Source organism: Ammospiza caudacuta, chromosome 24, assembly GCF_027887145.1.
Source record: "Ammospiza caudacuta isolate bAmmCau1 chromosome 24, bAmmCau1.pri, whole genome shotgun sequence".
Lineage (NCBI taxonomy): Eukaryota > Metazoa > Chordata > Aves > Passeriformes > Passerellidae > Ammospiza > Ammospiza caudacuta.
In genome coordinates, this window is record NC_080616.1 from 6,347,167 (window position 1) to 6,370,755 (window position 23,589).

The following is a 23,589-nucleotide window of genomic DNA, read 5'->3' on the forward strand; positions in this document are numbered from 1 at the left end:
TTCTATTCCCTTCTATTTATTTCTATTCCCTTCTATTTATTTATATTCCCTTCTATTTATTTATATCTTTATTTATTTGTATTCCCTTCTATTGATTTCTATTCCCTTCTATTGATTTATATCTTTGTTTATTTCTATTCCCTTCTATTGATTTCTATCTTTATTTATTTATATTCCCTTCTATTTATTTATATTCCCTTCTATTTATTTATATTCCCTTCTATTTATTTATATCTTTATTTATTTCTATTCCCTTCTATTGATTTCTATTCCCTTCTATTTCTTTATATTCCCTGCTATTTATTTATATTCCCTTCGATTGATTCATATTCCCTTCGATTTATTTATGGCTTTATTGATTTATATTATAGAAATTTTATAATAAATATACATTTTTATATTTTTATTTTAGATTATTTTTATATTTTTATGTTTATATTAATCACAGAATCACACAGAATCACAGAAGAGACCTATAAGATCATGAAGTCCAACCCATGTTGTAACTATTCAACTAGATCCAGTCTTCTTTTATATTTTTAATATATTTTATTTATTTCTATTTTTATATTATAAAATATAAATGTAATAAATATACATTTTTATATTTTTATATTTATATAATTTATATATTCTATTTATTTATATATTTTATTTATTTACATTTAAAATATTATATAAATATAAATTTATAATAAATAAATAAATGTATATTTTTATTTTTATATTTATACCTTTCATTTATTTATATATTTTTATTTTATATTTATACCTTTCATTTATTTATATATTTTTATTTGTATATTCTATTTATTTCTATTTTTATATTATATAAATACAAATTTATAATAAATATACATTTTTATATTTATTGATATATTTTATTTATTTACATTTTTATATTATATAAATATAATTTTATAATAAGTATACATTTTATATTTTTATTTTTTATATTTATATATTTATTTTTATATTCTATTTATTTACATGTTTATGTTATATAAATAGAATTTTATAATAAATATACATTTTTCTATTTTTATATTTATTTATTTATTTATATAAATAGAATTTTATAATAAATATACATTTTTCTATTTTTATATTTATATATTTTATTTCTTTTTTATTTTATTTATTTATTTATTTTTATATTATATAAATATAAATTTATAATAAATATATATTTTTATTTTTATATTTATATATTTTATTTATGTATATATTTTATGTATATATTTTTAAATATATAAATAAATGGAATATATAAATATAAATAAACTAGAAATTTTATATTTAATATAGAAATATTAAATATATTTAATATTTAATCTATTTAATATAGCAGATCCCCTGCTTTTATTTATTTATATTGATTTTATATTTTTAATTTTATTTATATTTATTTATTTATATTTTTTAAATTCCATAGATCTGCTGTGGGACTGATTTCCTGGGAGAACCCAGCATCTCTTCCCCTTTGGGAATTGAGGAGAAATTCAATATTTTTTGAAAATTACACTTCACAGAAACAACAGCAACCAGCTGTTTGATGAATCCCTAAAAAATTTTATTTTTCAGGCCTGGTTTTTGTTCCAAAGTAGAAATTTGATGTGCTGGGGATCTGCTTTTATTTATTTATATTGATTTTATATTTTTAATTTTATTTATATTTATTTATTTATATTTTTTAAATTCCATAGATCTGCTGTGGGACTGATTTTCTGGGAGAACCCAGCAGCTCTTCCCCTTTGGGGATTGAGGAGAAATTCAATATTTTTTGAAAATTACACTTCACAGAGCCCATGACCAACCAGTTGTTTGATAAATCCCCAAAAAATTCTGTATTTCAGGTCTGTTTTTTGTTCCAAAGTAGAAATTTGATGTGCTGGGGATCTGCTTTTATTTATTTATATTTATATTTTTTAAATTCCATAGATCTGCTGTGGGACTGATTTCCTGGGAGAACCCAGCAGCAATTCCCCTTTGGGGATTGATGAGAAATTCAATATTTTTTGAAAATTACACTTCGCAGAGCCCATGACCAACCAGCTGTTTGATGAATCCCTAAAAAATTTTATTTTTCAGGCCTGGTTTTTGTTCCAAAGTAGAAATTTGATGTGCTGGGGATCTGCTTTTATTTATTTATATTTATATTTTTTAAATTCCATAGATCTGCTGTGGGACTGATTTCCTGGGAGAACCCAGCAGCAATTCCCCTTTGGGGATTGATGAGAAATTCAATATTTTTTGAAAATTACACTTCACAGAGCCCATGACCAACCAGCTGTTTGATGAATCCCTAAAAAATTTTATTTTTCAGGCCTGGTTTTTGTTCCAAAGTAAAAATTTGCTGTGCTGGGGATCTGCTTTTATTTATTTATATTGATTTTATGTTTTTTATTTTATTTATATTTTTTAAATTCCATAGATCTGCTGTGGGACTGATTTCCTGGGAGAACCCAGCAGCAATTCCCCTTTGGGGACTGAGGAGAAATTCAATATTTTTTGAAAATTATGAAAATTACACTTCACAGAAACAACAGCAACCAGCTGTTTGATGAATCCCTAAAAAAATTTTATTTTTCAGGCCTGGTTTTTGTTCCAAAGTAGAAATTGGCTGTGCTGGGGAGGCTGAAGGGTTAAATCCCCCCCACTGTCGCATATGGCAGTGAGCAGAATCACAGATGTTGATGATACAACATAATTAGTATTCTTTTATGTAAATGAAGGCTGTCAGTGGTACCACAGTGTCTGCGCTCCTGCACGCTGCAATTTCTGCCACTTGCTCTCACTGAGGTTAAAGATTTGAAATAAAATTTCATTTTTTTTTTTATATCCACACCTGAGGAGGAAAATTAAGAGGAAAAAATGCTCAGGGAGGGGGAAAAGGTGAGGAAAAAGGGATTTTTCCAATTTGGAAAAAAGAGACCAAATCAATCCTTTGTTTAAGTGAGGATTTCCAAAATTGGAAATCCTCATGTTGGGGTTTGGGAGGGAGTGAGCCCAGCCCGAGGGAAATGTGGGAATTTCTGATTTAAATCAAATCCTCAGGGGTTCTGAGGGTGCTCAAGTGGCCACTTGAGCTTTCAGGGCAGTCCAGGAGAAAGAACTGAAGAGCTTTGAGATTTCTCTGAGATCCCACCCTCCACAGCAATAGCACTGCTAAAGGTGACAATTAAAGCAAATTTCTGTCACTGAAATGCATTTCCTTCACCTGGCCAGCGCCCTGCCCTCCCAGGCAGGCGAGGGCTCAATCCCTGCCCCAAAGCTTTGGCAAATGTTTAATTTTACACCTCATAAAATGATGTTTTTACCACATTTTCTGTGTGCCAGGCCCTTGTGTAACTAACTTCGTTCAGATCTGCTTTTCCATTCTCTGTTTTGTCCCCATTTTTCTCTCCTCTCTGGTTATTTTGTTGCACTTTGCACCCGCCAGCTCCTCATTGCTTCCTTTTTATTGTTTGAGAAACCACCTAGAACTGAAATTTAACTGAGCACAGCTTTTCTTTTTCTGATCTTTCCCCCTTCTCCTCCCTGTGTCTCTCACCAGGCAATCCAAGCAGCCAAAAATCCAAAGCGATCACAGGATTTTTTCCTCCTGTTTGTTTTATTTTTTTCTTTTTTTTGACTCCCATTTTTTCCCATATGTTGGGCCATCCACTACAAAAAGCCTCACCATGAAGAGGCTCCATGTGATCAGCAGGTTTTTTTACAAATAAAAAAAAAAAAAAAAATGAAAGCAGGGAATGAAATGGAATTTTGTGTGTGAGAATTTGGGATGCTGGGGGTAATTCCAGAGAATTATTTCTGGGATAAATGAGTTCTGCACTGAGGGGTTGATGATGCTCCTGCCAGCGTTCCAGGCTTGGTTTCTGTGATCACCAGGATATTTTCCCCCCTCTCTCTGTCTCTCTCTCCAGGGCTTTGGAGCTGCCTGGCAGTGAGGAATTGCCAAGAATTGAATTCTCCGGGATCGTGGGAGGACGATGGGGCTGCTGCACGGCCGGGACGCGGCGGGGCCGAGGAGAGGATGTGTGAGCTGCACCCCGTGAGTGCTGAGCCCCCAGAGCCTGGAGGGGCTGGGAAAGGAGCCACAGTTCACTGGGGAGCTTCTGTCAAACCAATCTTTTATCAAGCCTTAGGATTTTAGCTTTTTATACATTTATAATCCTGTATAAATATGTGGCCGAGGAGAGGATGTGTGAGCTGCACCCCATGAGTAACCTGGGGGTGTGACCCCTCCTTGTGCCCCAGAGCCTTGGAGGGGCTGGGAAAGGAGCCACAGTTCACTGGGGAGCTTCTGTCAAACCAATGCCTTCAGATTTTAGCTTTTTATACATTTCTAATCCTGTAATTCTTCAATGTATAACTCTAAACTCCGTGGTTGAGGAGAGGATGTGTGAGCTGCACCCCATGCAGCTGGGGATCTGACCCCTCCTTCTGCCCCAGAGCCTTGGAGGGACTGGGAAAGGATCCACAGTTCATTGGGGAGCTTCTGTCAAACCAATGCCTTCAGATTTTAGCTTTTTACACATTTATAATCCTGTAATTCTTCAGTGTATAACTCTAAACTCCGTGGTTGAGGAGAGGATGTGTGAGCTGCACCCCGAGAGTGCTGAGCCCCCAGAGCCTGGAGGGGCTGGGAAAGGAGCCACAGTTCACTGGGGAGCTTCTGTCAAACCAATCTTTTATCAAGCCTTAGGATTTTAGATCTTCGTCCATTTATAATCCTGTAATTCTTCAGTGTATAACTCTAAATTCCATATCCAGAGTCAGCTGCTGCTTTCCCATTTTTACAAAACAATTCCTCTCCAGGCCTGGGAATCAACAACACCTCAGTGCCTCAGGCCTTGAGAGGTGAGAACAAAACTGAGTTGGGGGAGCAAACGATGAAGTCACTTGGGGTCAGTGACTTCATCATGTGAAGCTGTAATTGAAAGATTAAGATGAAAATGTGGGGTGTCCTGTGCAAGGCCAGGACTCAAATCTGATGATCCTTTTGGCCCCCTTCCAATTGGGATATCCCATAACCCTACAAGGATATTTCAAATCCACATTGCAGCTCTAAAACCCTTTCCCTTACGGTTTTTTGCCCCCGAGATTGGAGCAGTGACTCCTCCTGTGCAACATGGGTGGATGCAAATGTGGGGAATTTAGGGTGTGCTGTGAGGGCCAAGAATCAGATTTGATGGTTCTAACCCTTCCAATGACCCATCAACAAGATTTCAAATCTGTATCCCAGCTCTTTTCCTTGTTTTATCCCCCCAAGGTTGGAGCAGCGACTCCTCCTGTGAGACGTGGATCGATGCAAATGTGGGGAATTTGGGATGTCCTGTGCAGGGCCAGGAGTCAAATTTGATGATCTTAACCCTAACCCTATCCCCTCCCTTCCAATGGCCCTACAAGGGGATTTCCAATGCAGGTCACAGCTCTAAAACCCTTTCCCTTGTGTTTTATCCCCCCAAGGTCGGAGCAGAGACTCCTCCTGTGAGACATGGATCGATGCAAATGTGGGGAATTTGGAATATCATGTGCAGGAGTTAAATTTGATGATCCCAACCCTTCCAATGACCCTACAAGGGGATTTCCAATGCATATCAACAGCTCTAAAACCCTTTCCCTTGTGTTTTATCCCCCCAAGGTCGGAGCAGCGACTCCTCCTGTGAGAGATGGATCGATGCAAATGTGGGAAATGTGAGGTGTGCTGTGCAGGGCCAGGAGCCAGATTTGATGATCCTAACCCTTCCAGTGACCCTACAAGGAGATCTCAAATCCATGTTACAGCTCTAAAACCCTTTTCCTTGTGGTTTTTTGCCCCCAAGGTTGGATCAGCAGCACGTCCTGTGCGACATAGACAGATGCAAATGTGGGGAATTTGGAATATCATGTGCAGGAGTTAAATTTGATGATCCCAACCCTTCCAGTGACCCTACAAGGAGATTTCCAATGCATGTCAACAGCTCTAAAACCCTTTCCCTTGTGTTTTATCCCCCCAAGGTCGGAGCAGCGACTCCTCCTGTGAGACATGGACAGGAGACATGCAAATGTGGGGAATTTGGTGTGTCTTGTGCAGGAAATGTAGGGAATTTGGAATGTCCTGTGCCATACTAGGAGTCAGATTTGATGATCCTAACCCTTCCAATGACCCTACAAGGAGATCTCAAATGTTTGTCACAACTCTAAAACCCTTTCCTGTGTCGGAGCAGTGACTCCTCCTGTGAGACATGGATCGATGCAAATGTGGGGAATTTGGAATATCATGTGCAGGAGTTAAATTTGATGATCCCAACCCTTCCAATGACCCTACAAGGAGATTTCCAATGCATGTCAACAGCTCTAAAACCCTTTCCCTTTTGTTTTCCCCCGCAAGGTCGGAGCAGCGACTCCTCCTGTGAGACATGGATCGATGCAAACATGTGGGGCGGCTACGACTCGCCCAGGACCACTCGATCCTGAACCCCCAGAAGTGGCAGTGCGTGGACTGCCACACCACCGAGTCCCTCTGGGCCTGCCTCAAGTGCTCCCACGTGGCGTGCGGGCGCTACATCGAGGAGCACGCCCTGAGGCACTTCCAGGAGAGCCGGCACCCCTTGGCCATGGAGGTGCACGAGCTCTACGTCTTCTGTTACCTCTGCCAGGATTATGTCCTCAACGACAACCCCGAGGGTGACCTGAAGCTGCTGAGGAGCTCGCTGTCGGCCATCAAGGGCCAGAGGAGCGGGAGGACGCTGCGCTCCATGGCGCTGGCCGAGGATGCCTGGAGGAGGAGGAGCCCTCAGGGCCAGTCCCAGATGCTGACGGCGCTGTGGCACCGGCGCCAGGCCCTGCTGGCGAGGGCTCTGCGCACCTGGTTCCACAGGAGCTCCCGGGGACAGCTGAAACTGAAGGAGAAGAAGCAGATGGAGGAGCTGGAGAGGAAGAAGGAGGCGGCTCGGCAGCGGCGGCGCGAGATGAAGAGGCAGCTCCTGGAGGAGCTGGCCAGCACTCCCCCCAGGAAGAGCGCCAGGCTGCTGTCCCACGTGCACAGGGAGAGCTTGATCCCAAGGAAATTCAGGGAGGTGGCCACAGCTTCCCCTACCTCAAGGCAGACATTGAAGCAGTTCTACTCCATCCGCAGGCAGCCCCTGATGACGCCCGGGGTGACGGGGCTGAGGAACCTGGGCAACACTTGCTACATGAACTCCATCCTGCAGGTGCTCAGCCACCTCCAGAAGTTCAGAGAATGTTTCTTGACTCTTGATCTCTGTGAAACAGAAGAACTTTTAGCTAAAACTGTGAACGGGAGGGCCAGGATGCCGGGCAGGCTGGCAAACGGAGCTGCTGCCAACGAGCCGGGGAAGCCTGACAAGGTTCAGAGCTCCCCGGGCGCCTTGAACGGGGGCTCCTCCATCAGCCGCAGCCTGGAGCTGATCCAGCCCAAGGAGCCCAGCTCCAAGCACATCTCCCTGTGCCACGAGCTGCACACCCTGTTCAGGGTGATGTGGTCTGGCAAGTGGGCCCTGGTGTCGCCCTTTGCCATGCTGCACTCCGTGTGGAGCCTGATCCCCGCCTTCCGCGGCTACGACCAGCAGGACGCGCAGGAGTTCCTGTGCGAGCTCCTGGACAAGGTGCAGCAGGAGCTCGAGTCCGAGGGCAGCAGGCGCAGGATCCTCATCCCCTTCTCGCAGAGGAAGCTCACCAAGCAGGTCCTCAAGGTGGTCAACACCATCTTCCACGGGCAGTTGCTCAGCCAGGTATGGAGTTGCTTTTCCACAGGGATCACTCGGAGCTGTTCGCACCAAGGAGCTCTGCACGTTGAGGATCCCACTGAGGAGTCTCTTAGGAGTTCCCAATTCCTGAGGAAAAAATCCCTTGAATTGCCACCATTTCCATCCTTGGAAATGCACAAATTCCATTTCCATCCTTGGACATGCACAGATTTAGCACAAATTCACTTCAGTTGTGCCACTACTGGATGAGACCTGCACAAGCACAGAAGTCCTGCCCCTGCTTTTAGGGTTGGAGTGTGTTTAGTCCTGAGGTTTTAGGCAAAGGCTCTGCACGTTGAGGATCCCATTTAGGAGTCTCTTAGGATTTCCCAATTCCTGAGGAAAAAATCCCTTGAATTGCCACCATTTCCACCCTTGGAAATGCACAAATTTAGCACAAATTCATTTCAGTTGTGCCACTTCTGGATGAGACCTGCTCAAGCACAGAAGTCCTGAGCCCCTGGTTTTAGGGTTTAAATGTGTTTAGTCCTGAGGTTTTAGGCTTTGAATGTGTTTTTAAGGTACCTTTGCATTTTTTATGCCCCCTTTCCTTGTGGTTTTTTGCCTCCCAAAGTTGGAGCAGTGACACCTCCTGTGAGACATGGCTGAATGCAAATGTGGGGAATTTGGGGTGTCCTGTGCAGGGCCAGGAGTCAGATCTGATGATCCTAACCCTTCCAATCAAACCCCCTTCCAATGATCCTACAATGAGATTTCAAATCCATGTCACAGCTCTAAAATCTTTTTCCTTGTGTTTTTTTCCCTCCAAAGTTGGAGCAGCAGCACCTCCTGTGGGACATGGGTAGATGGAAATGTGAGGAATTTGGGGTGTCCTGTGCAGGACTAGCAGTCAGATTTGATGACCCTTTTGGCCACCTTCCAATTGGGGATATCCTATGACCCTATAAAAACATTTCAAATGGATGTCACAGCTCTAAAATATTTTTCTTTGTGTTTTTTTACCCCCCAAGGCTGGAGCAGTGACGCCTCCTGTGAGCCACGGGTGGATGCAAATGTGGGGAATTTGGGATATCCTGTGCAGGGCCAGGAGTCAGATTTGATGATTTTAATCCTTCCAATGACCCTACAATGAGATTTCAAATCCATGTTACAGCACTAAAACCCTTTTCCTTTGTTTTTTGCCTCCCATGGTCGAAGCAGTGACACCTGTGAGCCATGGGTGGATGCAAATGTGAGGAATTTGGGATATCCTGTGCAGGGCCAGGAATCAGATTTGATGATTTTAACCCTTCCAATGACCCTACAAGGAGATTTCAAATCCATGTTACAGCACTAAAACCCTTTTCCTTGTGTTTTTTTTTACTTCCCATGGTCGAAGCAGTGACACCTGTGAGCCGTGGGTGGATGCAGATGTGGGGGATTTGGGGTGTCCTGTGCACGGCCAGGAGCCACATTTGATGACCCTTTTGTCCTTCCAGTTGATGAAAACCCAAAATCCCAAAGCTGTGAGCATTCCCTGCGTTTCAGTTCCACCCCACAGCCAGCCGTGTGTCCCTGTTGTCCCTGTGTCCCTGTCCCAGGTCACCTGCAGGACGTGCAACTACAAATCCAACACGGTGGAGCCCTTCTGGGACCTGTCCCTGGAGTTCCCCGAGCGCTACCACGCCCTGGAGAAGGGGATCCTGCCCGAGCCCCAGGCCGAGTGCCTGCTCACCGAGATGCTGGCCAAGTTCACCGAGAGCGAGGCCCTGGAGGGGAGGATCTACGCCTGTGACCAGTGCAACAGTGAGTGCCACCCGTGCCACCAGCCTGGCACTGTGCCCAGTGCAACAGTGAGTGCCACCCGTGCCACCAGCCTGGCACTGTGCCCAGTGAGTGCCACCAGGCCTGGCGCTGTGACCAGTGCAACAGTGAGTGCCACCCGTGCCACCAGCCTGGCACTGTGCCCAGTGCAACAGTGAGTGCCACCCGTGCCACCAGGCCTGGCGCTGTGACCAGTGCAACAGTGCCACCAGGCCTGGCACTGTGACCAGTGCCACAGTGAGTGCCCAGGCCTGGCACTGTGACCATTTCAACAGTGCCACCAGGCCTGGCACTGACCAGTGCAACAGTGAGTGCCACCAGGCCTGGCACTGTGCCCAGTGAGTGCCACCAGGCCTGGCACTGTGACCAGTGCAACAGTGAGTGCCACCCGTGCCACCAGGCCTGGCACTGTGCCCAGTGCAACAGTGAGTGCCACCAGGCCTGGCACTGTGCCCAGTGAGTGCCACCAGGCCTGGCACTGACCAGTGTAACAGTGCCACCAGGCCTGACGCTGTGACCAGTGCCACAGTGAGTGCCACCAGGCCAGGCACTGACCAGTACAACAGTGAGTGCCACCAGGCCTGGCACTGTGACCAGTGAGTGCCACCAGGCCTGGCACTGACCAGTGCAACAGTGAGTGCCACCAGGCCCTGGCACTGTGCCCTGCCAGGGACGCCCCTGCAGGGCTGGCAGAGCGTGGATGTGCTGGCAAACAGAGCCTGGCATAAATCCTGAGCCACAGACTGGGAGGGTCCGGCCTCGGCGTAACTCAGGTTTGCTTTGATTCTTTGGGAGGAAAAATAAATTAAATTTATTAATTAATTTGTTTATTATTAATTTATACTTTGGAATTAAAATGGCTGAGGGGTTCTGAGTGGCTTTTGAGGAATTCTAAATGGCTCGGGAATTCTACTTTTAAGGAATTTTGAACGGCTCTTAAGGAATTCAAAATGGTTTTAAAGGAATTCTGAATGGCTTTTGAGGAATTCTAAATGGCTGAGGAATTCTACTTTTCAGGAATTCTGAATGATTTTTAAGGAATTCTGAATGGCTTTTGAGGGATTCTAAATGGCTCAGGAATTCTAGATCACTAAGAGATTTTAAATGGCTTTTAAGGAATTCTGAGTGGCTTTTAAGGAATTCTGAATCACTGAGATTTTAAATGGCTTTTAAGGAATTCTGAATGACTTTACAAATTGTAAATGACTTTTAAGGAATTCTGAGTGGCTTTTGAGGAATTCTTAATGACTTCTAAGGAATTCTAAATTATTTTTAAGGAATTCTGAGTGGCTTTTGAGGGATTCTAAATGGGTCAGGAATTCTAGACCACTAAGAGGTTTTAAAATGACTTTTAAGGAATTCTGAATAACTTTTAAGAAATTCTGAATGGCTTTTAAGGAATTCTCAGTGGCTTTTGAGGAATTCTAAATGGCTCAGGAATTCTACTTTTTAGGAATTCTGAATGGCTTTTAGGGAATTCTAAATTATTTTTAAGGAATTCTGAGTGGCTTTTTAGGAATTCTGAGTGGCTTTTAAGGAATTCTAAATTATTTTTAAGGAATTCTGAGTGGCTTTAAGGAATTATAAATGGGTCAGAAATTCTAGCTCACTAAGAGATTTTAAATGGCTTAAGGAATTCTGAACTACTTTAAGGAACTCTAAATTATTTTTAAGGAATTCTGAATGGCTTTTAAGGAATTCTGAATGGCTTTTGAGGAATTATGAGTGGCTTTTGAGGAATTCTAAATGGGTCAGGAATTCTACTTTAAGACATTCTGAATGGCTTTTAAGGAATTCTTAATAACTTTTAAGGGATTCCAAATGATTTTTAAGGAATTCTGAATGGCTTTTGGGGGATTGTAAATGGGTCGGGAATTCTAGCTCACTAAGAGATTTTAAATGACTTTTAAGGAATTCTGAATTACTTTTAAGGAATTCTAAATGATTTTTAAGGAATTCTGAGTGGCTTTTGAGGAATTCTGAATGGCTGAGGAATTCTAGCTCACTGAGATTTTAAATTGCTTTTAAGGAATTCTGAATTATTTTAAAGGAATTCTGAATGACTTTAAGGATTTCTGAATTATTTTTAAGGAATTCTAAATGATTTTTTGGGAATTCTGAATGATTTGTAAGGAATTCTGATTGGCTTTAAAGGAATTCTAAATGGCCGGGGAATTCTACTTTTGAGGAATTCTGAATGGCTGAGGAATTTTCTCTTTGGGGAATTAATTAATCCTGACAATCTTTGCTTTTGGGGGGGTTTTGGGGTTTGTTTTTTGGCAGGCAAACGGCGAAAATCTTCTCCCAAACCTCTTGTTCTGAGTGAAGCTAAGAAGCAGTTGCTGATCTACAGACTACCTCAGGTCCTCCGGCTGCACCTTAAACGCTTCAGGTGAGGAAATTTTGGGGGAAAAATGACCAAAAATTTGCCTTTAAGTACCCTCAATTCCTGCTAAAATCAGCTGTGTAACTTCTGAGCTGTCACATTTGTGAAACCCCCTTGTGTTGCCTCTTTGCAGGGGTTTTTTCTTCTGTCACAATTTAATATTTTGTGCATTTAACTCTTAATTTTTTCGGGTTTTAATGGAGCTTGCAGGCAGCTTGGAAGGAGAGGTCAGTAAGCTGAGTGGAAGGTGGGAGATTGAGAGAACTCAATGCCAATATTGGTGTTTACCTGGGGAGCAGAAAGCAGGAAAAGCTGAAAATATGAGGAAAAGTCTCTGCAGTGGTTAGGGTGGGTGTAGGAGGGTTTTATGGGTAGCACTGAGGGGTTTGAAGGTGGTCAGAGGAGAAATCTGGCTCAAAAATACCCAACCTAAAATAAAAACTATCAGTGGCAGGGGGAGACCCCACCTAAAATAAAAATTATCAATGGCAAAGGGAGATTTTGGGGTGAAACCTCTGGATTTGGTGACACTGAGCACCGTGAACGTGGGATTTGTGTGTTTGGGCCATTCCTGCAGGGGATTTTGGGGTGAAACCTCTGGATTTGGTGGCGCTGAGCAGCCCTGAGTGTGGGATTTGTGTGTTTGGGCCATTCCTGCAGGGAATTTTGGGGTGAAACCTCTGGATTTGGTGGCGCTGAGCAGCCCTGAGTGTGGGATTTGTGTATGAGGGGGATTTTGGGGTGAAACTCAGGACTGAGCACCTTGAATGTGGAGTTTGTGTGTTTGGGGGGTTCCTGGACGAGATTTTGGTTCAAACCCCCAGATTTGGTTCTGCTGAGCACTCTGAGTGTGGGATTTGTGTATGTGAGGCATTCCTGCAGGTGATTTTGGGGTGAAACTCCCAGATTTGTTTCTGCTGAGCACCCTGAGCATGGGATTTGTGTGTTTGGTGGGTTTTTGCAGAGGATTTTGGGGTGAAACCCCCAGATTTGGTTCTGCTGAGCACCCTGAGTGTGGGATTTGTGTATGAGGGGGATTTTGGGGTGAAACTCAGAACTGAGCAGCCCTGAGTGTGGGATTTGTGTGTGGAGGGGTTCCTGCAGGGAATTTTGGTTCAAACCCCCAGATTTGGTTCTGCTGAGCACCCTGAGTGTGGGATTTGTGTTTGGGGGGATTTTGGGGTGAAACTCAGGGCTGAGCACCCTGAGTGTGAGATTTGTGTGTCTGGGGCATTCCTTCAGAAGATTTTGGTTCAAAACTCCCAGATTTGGTTCTGCTGAGCACCCTGAATATGGAATTTGTTTGTTTGAGGGGTTCCTGTAGAGGATTTTAGTTCAAACCCCCAGATTTGGTTCTGCTGAGCACCCTGAGTATAGGATTTGTGTGTTTGGGGCATTCTTGCAGGGAATTTTGGTTCAAACCCCCCAGATTTAGTTCTGCTGAGCACCCTGAGCACAGAATTTGTGTTTGGTGGGTTTTTGTTGGGAATTTTGGTTCAACCCCCCCAGATTTAGTTCTGCTGAGCACCCTGAGTGTGGGATGTGTGTTTGGTGGGTTTTTATTGGGAGTTTTGGTTCAAATCCCCAGATTTGGTTCTGCTGGGCGCCCTGAGTTCACACTTTGTGCGTTTGGTGAATTTTTGCGGAGGATTTGGGGCGAAACCACCAGATTTGGCTCTGCTGAGCCCCCTGAGCACAGAACTTGTGTTTGGTGAATTTTTGCAGGGAATTTTGGTTCAACCCCTCCAGATTTGGCTCTGCCGAGCCCCCTGAGCACAGAACTTGTGTTTGGTGAATTTTTGCAGGGAATTTTGGTTGAAACCCCCCCAGATTTGGTTCTGCTGAGCACCCTGAGTGTGGGATTTGTGTGTTTGGGGCATTCTTGCAGGGAATTTTGTTCAAACCCCCCAGATTTGGTTCTGCTGAGCACCCTGAGTTCATGCTTTGTGCGTTTGGTGAATTTTTGCAGAGGATTTGGGGCGAAACCCCCAGATTTGGCTCTGCTGAGCCCCCTGAGCACCGAACTTGTGTTTGGTGAATTTTTGCAGGGAATTTTTGTTCAAACCCCCCAGATTTGGCTCTGCTGAGCCCCCTGAGCACAGAACTTGTGTTTGGTGAATTTTTGCAGGGAATTTTGGTTCAACCCCCCCAGATTTAGTTCTGCTGAGCACCCTGAGCACAGAATTTGTGTATTTGGTGAATTTTTGCAGGGAATTTTGGTTCAACCCCTCCAGATTTGGCTCTGCCGAGCCTCCTGAGCACAGAACTTGTGTTTGGTGAATTTTTGCAGGAAATTTTGGTTGAAACCCCCCCAGATTTGGTTCTGCTGAGCACCCTGAGTGTGGGATTTGTGTTTGGTGGGTTTTTATTGGGAGTTTTGATTCAACCCCCCCAGATTGGTTCTGCTGAGCACCCTGAGCATGGGATTTGTGTGTTTGGGGCATTCTTGCAGGGAATTTTGTTCAAACCCCCCAGATTTGGTTCTGCTGAGCCCCCTGAGCACAGAACTTGTGTTTGGTGAATTTTTGCAGGGAATTTTTGTTCAAACCCCCCAGATTTGGCTCTGCTGAGCCCCCTGAGCACAGAACTTGTGTTTGGTGAATTTTTGCAGGGAATTTTTGTTCAAACCCCCCAGATTTGGCTCTGCTGAGCCCCCTGAGCACAGAACTTGTGTTTGGTGAATTTTTGCAGGGAATTTTGGTTCAACCCCCCCAGATTTAGTTCTGCTGAGCCCCCTGAGCACAGAACTTGTGTTTGGTGAATTTTTGCAGGGAATTTTGGTTCAACCCCTCCAGATTTGGCTCTGCCGAGCCCCCTGAGCACAGAACTTGTGTTTGGTGAATTTTTGCAGGGAATTTTGGTTCAACCCCCCCAGATTTGGCTCTGCCGAGCCCCCTGAGCCCGGGCTTTGTGTTTGCAGGTGGTCTGAGCGCAATCACCGCGAGAAGATCGGGGTCCACGTGCTCTTTGAGCAGGTATTAAACATGGAACCTTACTGCTGCAGGGACTCCCCGGCCTCCCCGGGCACAGCTGGCTGTGTCTATGACCTGGCAGCTGTGGTGATGCATCACGGCAAGGGCTTTGGCTCAGGACACTACACAGCCTATTGCTACAACACGGAGGGAGGTGCGTGAGCTGGCCCGGCCAAATCCCCCCAAACCTCTCCCCTCCTCCCTTTCCTTGCATTTTCCCTCCCTTGGAATCCTCCCCCCAAAATTCCACTTCCTTGGGGTCCACTCCTTGCCCTTCAGTAGTTTGTTTTTCCCTGTGTGTTCTTATTTTTTTTAATATTTTTTTTAAGCATTTATTTTTGCGCTTTTTTTTTATTTTCATTTTTTTTTTTGTTTTTTGGTTTTTCCCCCCCCCCTGGGAATGGTGGGAATTCTTCATTCTGCCAAAGCTGCTGCAGCTGGGTTTGCTCAGGATCCTGGGGGTTCAGGACATGAACAGAACGGGTTTGGAGGGTGGAAAAACAGGAACTATTCATGAGCAACACCCGCGGCTGCACCAGGACAGGCTCTGCCTCCCCGGGCCACAAATTGGGAATTTTTGGCTGCCAAATTCAGCTTTTGGGCTGATGAAATCGTGATTTGAAATTTGCAAAATTATATTTTAAAAATTGTGTTTAAAATTATGTATTTCTAAATTACATTAAAAATTCTATTTTAAAATTCGATTTAAAAATTCTATTTTTCGATACCTAATTGAGCTTTTGGGCTGATGAAATCGTGATTTGAAATTTGTAAAATTATATTTTAAAAATTGTATTTGAAATTATGTATTTCTAAATTACATTAAAAATTCTATTTTAAAATTCTATTTAAAAATTCTGGTTTTGGCTGCCTAATTCAGCTTTTGGGCTGATGAAATCGTGATTTGATATTTGTAAAATTATATTTTAAAATTTGTATTTAAAATTATGTCTTTTTAAATTACATTAAAAATTCTATTTAAAAATTCTATTTAAAAATTCTATTTTTGGCTGCCTAATTCAGCTTTTGCGCTGATGAAATCATGATTTGATATTTCTAAAGAACCCCAAAAATTTATATTTTAAAAAGTCTGTTTAAAATTATATATTTTTAAATTATAATATAAACTATATTTTTAAAATTCTATTTCAAACTTCTATTTTTGGCTGCCTAATTGAGCTTTTGGGCTGATTAAATCATGATTTGATATTTCTAAAGCACCCCAAAAAATTATATTTTAAAAATTGTATTAAAAACTATATTTTTATAAATTCTATTAAAAAATTCTATTCTAAATTCTATTAAAAAATTCTATTCTATTCTATTTATGGCTAATTGAGCTTTTGGGCTGATGAAATCATGATTTGATATTTGTAAAGAACGCCAAAAATTATATATTTTAAATTATATATTTTTATATTATATTAAAAACTACATTTTAAAATTATATTTTAAACTATACTTTAAAATTATGTTAAAATTTTTGCTTAATTTATATTTAAATATTTAAATAGTATAACATTTATAATATATTATATTTATATAACACTATAATATTATGTAATGTATTATAGTGTATATATATTTTGTAATATATATATATTGTAATATATATTATATATATTGTAATGTATTATAGTGTATATATATAATGTATATTACACTATATAAATAAATATATATATAGTGTAATATATATATAGTGTAATATAAATATATATATAGTGTAATATATATATAGTGTAATATAAATATATATAGTGTAATATATATATATTACACTATATATATACACTATATATATAGTGTAATATACATTAATAATGTATATTAATGTATTTAAGCAATTGTATTAAATTTATATTTATATTAAAATAATGCTTATTAAAAATGTAATTAAAATGATATTAAAATGATATTAAAATTGTGTTAAAAATGAAAGTAAAGCCATTTTCCAGCTTACAGGAAAAGCCAGAGGTGTCTTTTCTCCTGTGGGTGTTTCCTGTGAGCAGCTCCAAGATTAAAAGGGCTCCAGCCTCAGCTCAAAAGGATTTTTTCCCTGATTTTTTCCCTTTTTTGCAGGATTTTTTCCCTGATTTTTTCCCTTTTTTGCAGGCTTTTGGGTGCACTGCAATGACTCCAGGCTGAATGTATGCAGTGTGGAGGAGGTGTGCCAGACCCAGGCCTACATCCTCTTCTACACTCAGAGAACGCTGCAGGACAGAGCAGGAATGCCACAACAACCACTCCAAACTCAGGTGTTTGCCACCCAGAGCCAGTGACAAGGACACACAAGTGACATTGCCACCAGGGGAAACGCTCCCGGCTGCTTTGGGGACTTCTGGGGTTCGACTTGCCCTGATTTGGGGGGAACTGCAGGGATGGGGTCAGGGCAGGGATGGGAACGGGGCAGGGATGGGGTCAGGGATGGGATTGGGGCAGGGATGGGGTCAGGATAGGAATGGGATGGGGCAGGGATGGGATCGGGGATGGGATCGGGGATGGGATTGGGGCAGGGATGGGAACAGGGCAGGAATGGGATGGGGCAGGGATGGGATCGGGGCAGGGATGGGGTCAGAGCACAGGGCAGAAATGGGATCATGGCAGGAATTGGGGTCAGGGCAGGGATGGGATAATCAGGAATCAGGGCAGGAATGGGATGGGGCAGGGATAGGAACAGGGCAGGGACGGGATCAGAGCTGGAATGGGGTCAGGGCAGGGATGGGATAATCAGGAATGGGATCAGGAATCAGGGCAGGAATGGGATGGGGCAGGGATGGGATCAGTCAGGAATGGGATCAGAGCACAGGGCAGGAATGGGATCATGGCAGGAATTGGGGTCAGGGCAGGAATGGGATCGGGGCAGGGATGGGATTGGGGCAGGGATGGGATCAATCAGGAATGGGATCACAGCTGGAATGGGGTCAGGGCAGGAATGGGATCAGGGATCAGGGCAGGAATGGGATGGGGCAGGAATGGGATCAGGGCAGGGATGGGATCAGGGCACAGAGCTGGAGTGGGATCACAGCTGGAATGGGGTCAGGACAGGAGTGGGATCAGGGCAGGAGTGGGATGGGGCAAGAATGGGATCAGGGCAGGGATAGGATTGGGGCAGGAATGGGTTTAGGGATGGGATCAGGGATCAGAAGAGGGATGGGATCAAACAGGAGTGGGATCACAGCAGGAATGGGGTCAGGGCAGGAGTGGGATCAGAGCAGGAATGGGATCACAGAGGAGAGCAGGAATGGGAGAGCAGGGATAGGATCAGAGCACAGCCTGGAGTTCCATCCCAGGCTGGATTTCAGCTCCTTCCCAGGCTGGATTTTCCCTGATTTCCATCCCAGGCTGGATTTTCCCTGGATTTCCATCCCAGGCTGGATTTCAGTTTCCATCCCAGGCTGGATTTTCCCTGGATTTCCATCCCAGGCTGGATTTTCCCTGATTTCCATCCCAGGCTGGATTTCCTGGCAGCAGCAGCTGCTGGTTTCCAGGGCTGGGCTCGTCCCTGTCTCTCTCTCGGGTGTGAAACAGAAATCATGTTTTTATGATTTTTTTTGTTGTTGTTGTTATTTTGTAAATCTTTACTCTTTTTACACCTTGTTTTTTTGTAAGCTGAAATTTCTTATTAAGGAAAAAAAAAAAAAAAAAAAAAAAGAAAGAAAAAACAAAGAGAGAAAAAAAGAAAGAAATTCCAGTGGGTTGTGTTGTTATTCCATAAAATTTAATAAACCTCTGGGGGGTACAGGAGGCAATTCCATGAACATCCTCGAGGAATGAATGGGAAACCAAATCTTCCTCTCAGCATTGAACCTTTTGTCCTTGTCACTGCTCCAGGCAGGACAGGGGGGACCAGAGCAGCTCCAAAGGGACCAGAGCAGCTCCAGGTGAGACCAGAGCAGCTCCAGGTGGGATCAGAGAAGCTCCAAAGGGATTTTAGCAGCTCCAAGGCAATCTCAGAAGCTCCAGGTGGGATGAGAACAACTCCAAAGGGATTTGAGCAGCTGCAGGTGGCATCTGAGCAGCTCCACAGCTCCAGTCCTGGTGGGATGGTGAGCTCTGCTCCCAGCAGCTCCAGCTCCTTCCTGGGACGGGAGTCAGCACCGTCAGGGGAGCTGATTCTGCTCTAAAATCTGGTAAAAAAGGGTTCTGTGGGGTTTGGGGTGGGCTCACCCCTGGTTTGTGTCACCTCAGTGGTGACAGTGCTGTCCTGGGGGTGCAGGATGAGTTTGGGGGGTTTGTTCAGCCTTGGGGGGCTGCAGCTCCAAAGCCTGGTGAGCAGGGACAGCAGCCAGGGCAGGGCTGGATTTGGGATATTTGAGGGTGGATTTTGGGAAAGGTTCCTCCCCCCCAGAGGGTTTGGGGCACTGCCCAGGCTCCCCAGGGAATGGGAACAACCCTGAGGCTGACAGCGCTCCCCAGGGTGGGATTTTGGGCTCTCAGGGGCGCCCAGGTGGGATTTTGGCATCTCGGGGACACCCAGGTGGGATCCTGGGGTGCCTGAGCAGGGCAGGGGTTGGATTCGATCCCTGCGGGTCCCTCCCAGCTCAGGATGTTCCCGGTCCTGCCCCTCGGTGCCTCCCCCGCGCTGACCGGAGCTACGGCACGGGCTGCGGCGCCATCAGGTCGATGTCGGTGAGGTTCCGGGCCACCCAGACCCCGGCGGCAAAGAGCCCCAGGTTCAGCAGCAGGTTCCTGCAATCACAGAGCCCCAGGAGCGCTGAGCTCGGGAAAGATTTTGGGAAAGTTCATCCGAACCCAGGCTGTGCCCGATCCCCACCCTGAGCACTCAGTGCCACCTCCAGGGATGGGCGCTCCAAACCCCCCTGGGCAGCCCCTTCCAGCCCTTTCCATGAGGAAATTCCTGCTCATGTCCAACCTGAGCCTCCCCAGCCCAGCCTGAGGCCGTTCCCTCTCCTCCTGTCCCAGTTCCCTGGGATAAGATCCCAAATCCCCCCCGGCTGTGCCCTCCTGGCAGGAGTTGTGCAGAGCCAGGAATTCCCCCTGAGCCTCCTTTGCTCCAGGCTGAGCCCCTGCCCAGCTCCCTCAGGACTCCCCAAACCCTTCCCAGCTCCCTCAGGACTCTCCATTCCCTGCCCAGATCCCTCAGACCCTTCCCAGCTCCCTCAGGATTCTCTAAACCTTTTCCAGATTTCTCCAAACCCTTCTCAGCTCCCTCAGGACTCTCCAGGCCCCTCCAGCTCCGCTCCCTTCCCCGGACTCGCTCCGGCCCCAAAATGTCCTCCCTGAGGCGAGGAGCCCGAACTGGACGGAGGGACAATCCCTGCCCTGCTCCTGATCCAGGCCGGGGCGGACACCGGGCTCCCGATCCCGACCCGGACCCCTGCTCCGGGCCCGGCCTCCATCCCGGCCCCATCCGTGCCCCGGTCCCGCTGCCGGTGCCGACCTGCGGAAGTCGTTGCGGTCGGTGGCGAAGCGGAAGGCGCTGCGCAGCCAGGTGCGGATGCCCCGCGGCGGGGCCGCCACCGCCCCGGCCGCTCCCGCCGCTCCCGCTCCGGCCGCCGCCACCGCCGCCATTGCTGCCGCGCGCGCGCCCCGTGCACGGCGTCACCGGCGCGGCGTGACGTCACCGCCGGCGCGCGGGGCGCTGCGTGAGGGCAGCGGCGGGAGCGGGATCGGGATCGGGGATTGGGAACGGGATTGGGATCGGGGAGCGGGAGCGGGATCGGGATCGGGGATTGGGAGCGGGATCGGGATCGGGGATTGGGAGCGGGATTGGGATTGGGATGGAGAGCGGGATCTGGGATTGGGAGCGGGATTGGGATTGGGATGGAGAGCGGGATCTGGGATTGGGATCGGGAGCGGGATTGGGAATGGGATCGGGGATCGAGATTGGGAACGGGAGCAGGATCAAGGATTGGGAGCGGGGATTGGGATTGGGAGCAGGATCGGGAACGGAAGCAGGATCAGGGATTGGGATCGGGAATTGGGAGCGGGATCATGATTGGGACTGGGAGCGGGATTGGGATCGGAAACAAGAGCGGGAACGGGACCGGGATAGGGATTGGGATCGGGCTGGGATCGGGACCAGCACCAGGACCGGGATTGGGACTGGCACTGGGATCAGGATCAGGAGCGGCACTGGGATTGGGACTGAAATCGGCATCGGGATTGGGACCGGGATCGAGAGCGGAACCGGGATTGGGATCAGGACTGTTATAGGTTAGTTGCGGTGGGGAATTAATCACCGACTAATAAGTCCAAATAAAATGAAATTTATTAATTGATACAGCAAGCGATAATAGGCAGAGTCAGCGCCCCGGGCGCGCTGGGTGACAGGAGAGTCCCCGCTCTAACACTGCCGCACTCTTCTGATATTTCGTGGAGTTCTTATACAGTCCTGCTTCTGGGTTGATGTGTAGTACTCTGCGTATTCTTCTTTTGTGTCTAGGTGGTCATAGTCCACACCCCGGAGGTCTGAAGATGAAGATTGGTATTTTCCTTTGTCTGATTCCTGGAATTTTAGGCTCAATCTGCTGAGTTCCTGGAATCTTAGGTTTACTGAGCGGATAAACTGTTACTGTGCTATCAATCATAGCAAGCCCATCACCCATATTAACAGTTTACTAAACACATAAACAAATGTTTGTGAAACCCATTGTCTTTGGTTTCACCTTCCTTATCCTTTTAAGCCTGGAAATTTACTTAAGCAAACAAATTGAGGTGGTGCAACTTTGTCAGTTTTGATGAACAAACTTAAAGTTTCAACCCATTACAGAGCCCAGGGGAGAGGCTCGGGTGGAGCCCCAAAGCCAAGAGCTGCACGATTTGGGGTGCTCGGTGTGCCACGGTGGCAATGAGGGTCCTGAAGGGCCCTCGGTGGGGTGAGCACTGTGGTTAGAGTGAGGTGATGCCGAATTTTGCCCCAAAAGGCGAGAATAACTGCCTAAGAGACTCAGCTTAAGTCTAATAAGCAGGAGGTGTTTTATTGCGACGCGTCGGAGAAATCACAAAATGGATTTCTGAGTTTCCCGTAACAAAGGCAGGCCTTTTATACAGTTTTGGATATAGGATTACATCAGATCATATACATAATAATATCTTTGCATGAATATTCATATGGGGCGTGGTGTAGGCGGAGCGTGGGCGGGGACACCTCTTTTGAGGATCATCTTGGTGGTCGTTCGGGTTGCCTTCATCATGGGCTGGGGTCTCCTGATGAGTCTTCCTCCTTGAACCTTTGAACCTCTTTCCTAATCTGGGCAATTCCCGGTGTACTTGGCTTGGTCCCCATGGCTTGGCAAGGCTCTTAGGGTCAGTTTGACATTGTTGGCTCTGAACATGCTCAGCCCATCAGTTCCCCCATCCCTATCTCTCTTTCCTGTCACTGTGTTCCATGCTTTAGCCGATTTATTGCTCTATGTGTTTCCTAAATGCTATGCTTTCTTCAAATGCCTCACATTCTATGTTTTAACTCATTATTTCTTGAAGGCTATCTGTTTTGGGGCTTCAGAGGTTTATTATAATTTTTATTATAGAATGCTTTTAACAATAAAAGTAACTTATTCTTGCACAGAATTTCTGGAATTAGCAGAGTTTTCCTGTTATTCCCATTTCCCTCCTGCTCCTCTTTGGGGACACCCAGGTGACCAAGCCAGGCCTGGATCCGTGGGGACATCCTGCCACACTGTCCATCCATCCATCCATCCATCCATCCATCCATCCATCCATCCATCCATCCATCCAATCCTGCAGCCTCGTCTGTCCCTGCTGCTGGATCCTCCCCCCAGATCCCACAAACTGATCCACCCAAATTGATTTATGGCAATTAGTGACCCTCATTAAGGGGCCAGCTGGAGATCCAGGCGTTATCCCCCTGGCAGGAGCAGCCAGATCCCCTGGGCTGCCCCAGCCCCACACCCTGTTTGGGGTTTTGGAAGGGTTTAGCCCAATTCTAATGAGCATGGATGAAGGCCTTTGAACCTATCCTTTGTTCACAATTAACCTTTTTAAGTCTTAAGTTGATTTAGGAGCATTTGAATTAAAGCTTTAAAGATGTTGCTTTTTGACAGGAACTTTCTGCTTGTGGCTGAGTTCTGCAATAATAACTTTTTGAAGCATAATTTTAGAATATTGCTTGTATCCTTGAAACTACAGCTTTAGAATATATAAAAAGGAAACGTGCTTATCTCACACCTTAATAAAGCAGTGATAAGCAGCTTGAGAAAGGAAGATGAACATCACCTCAAGGATTTGTAGTTTTGACCACGGGAAGCTGGACATCACTGCTATGAGATTTATAGTCCTTGCAATCAAAAGGTGGACCCACATCTGGAATCTGGACCTCACCAGATGGGATTCTTCATCCTTCTTTCGGAAAGCAGACCCCCACCACCTGGGGATGCTCCTTTTCTGGGATACATCCTGAAAAAAACTAAATCACAATCGTGTATAGAATTGTGACGTAGAAATTTGGAATAGAAACTGCTGATGAGTAAAAATTGAGAATGGAAACTGCTGATGAGTAAAGAATAGGAATAGAAACTTTGAAACTATAGCTTTAGAATATATATATTATATTATATATTCTATATAATATATATAGAATATATATATAGAATATATTCTATGTAGTATATTCTATATAATATATATTCTATATTTCTAATATATATAATATAGAGCATATATTATATATTCTAGAATATATATATTCTATATATATTATATAGAATATATTATATGTATTCAATAT

At 44.9% G+C, this 23,589-nt stretch overlaps 2 protein-coding genes across 3 annotated transcripts; one reads left to right on the forward strand and one right to left on the reverse strand.

Moving 5' to 3' along the window:
- The first annotated feature begins 6,401 nt into the window (after window positions 1-6,401).
- On the forward strand, window positions 6,402-17,158 carry USP49 (ubiquitin specific peptidase 49). Its single transcript, XM_058819523.1, has 5 exons — window positions 6,402-7,739; window positions 9,296-9,500; window positions 11,802-11,910; window positions 14,825-15,030; window positions 16,992-17,158. The coding sequence occupies exons 1-5, from the start codon at window positions 6,405-6,407 to the stop codon at window positions 17,156-17,158; spliced, it is 2,022 nt and encodes a 673-aa protein (XP_058675506.1). The 5' UTR covers window positions 6,402-6,404.
- A 1,423-nt stretch (window positions 17,159-18,581) lies between these two features.
- Window positions 18,582-20,426, reverse strand: TOMM6 (translocase of outer mitochondrial membrane 6). 2 transcript variants are annotated; one of them, XM_058819517.1, is made up of 3 exons: window positions 20,281-20,426; window positions 19,467-19,568; window positions 18,582-18,958 (listed from the first exon to the last, which is right to left on the reverse strand). In XM_058819517.1, exons 1-2 carry the CDS (start codon window positions 20,409-20,411, stop codon window positions 19,472-19,474), a joined length of 228 nt encoding a protein of 75 aa, XP_058675500.1. In that variant the 5' UTR covers window positions 20,412-20,426; the 3' UTR covers window positions 18,582-18,958; window positions 19,467-19,471. The 2 variants fall into 2 exon arrangements, with proteins under 2 accessions (XP_058675500.1, XP_058675501.1); XM_058819518.1 differs by having other exon boundaries at window positions 18,582-19,006.
- Between the last annotated feature and the right edge of the window lie 3,163 nt (window positions 20,427-23,589).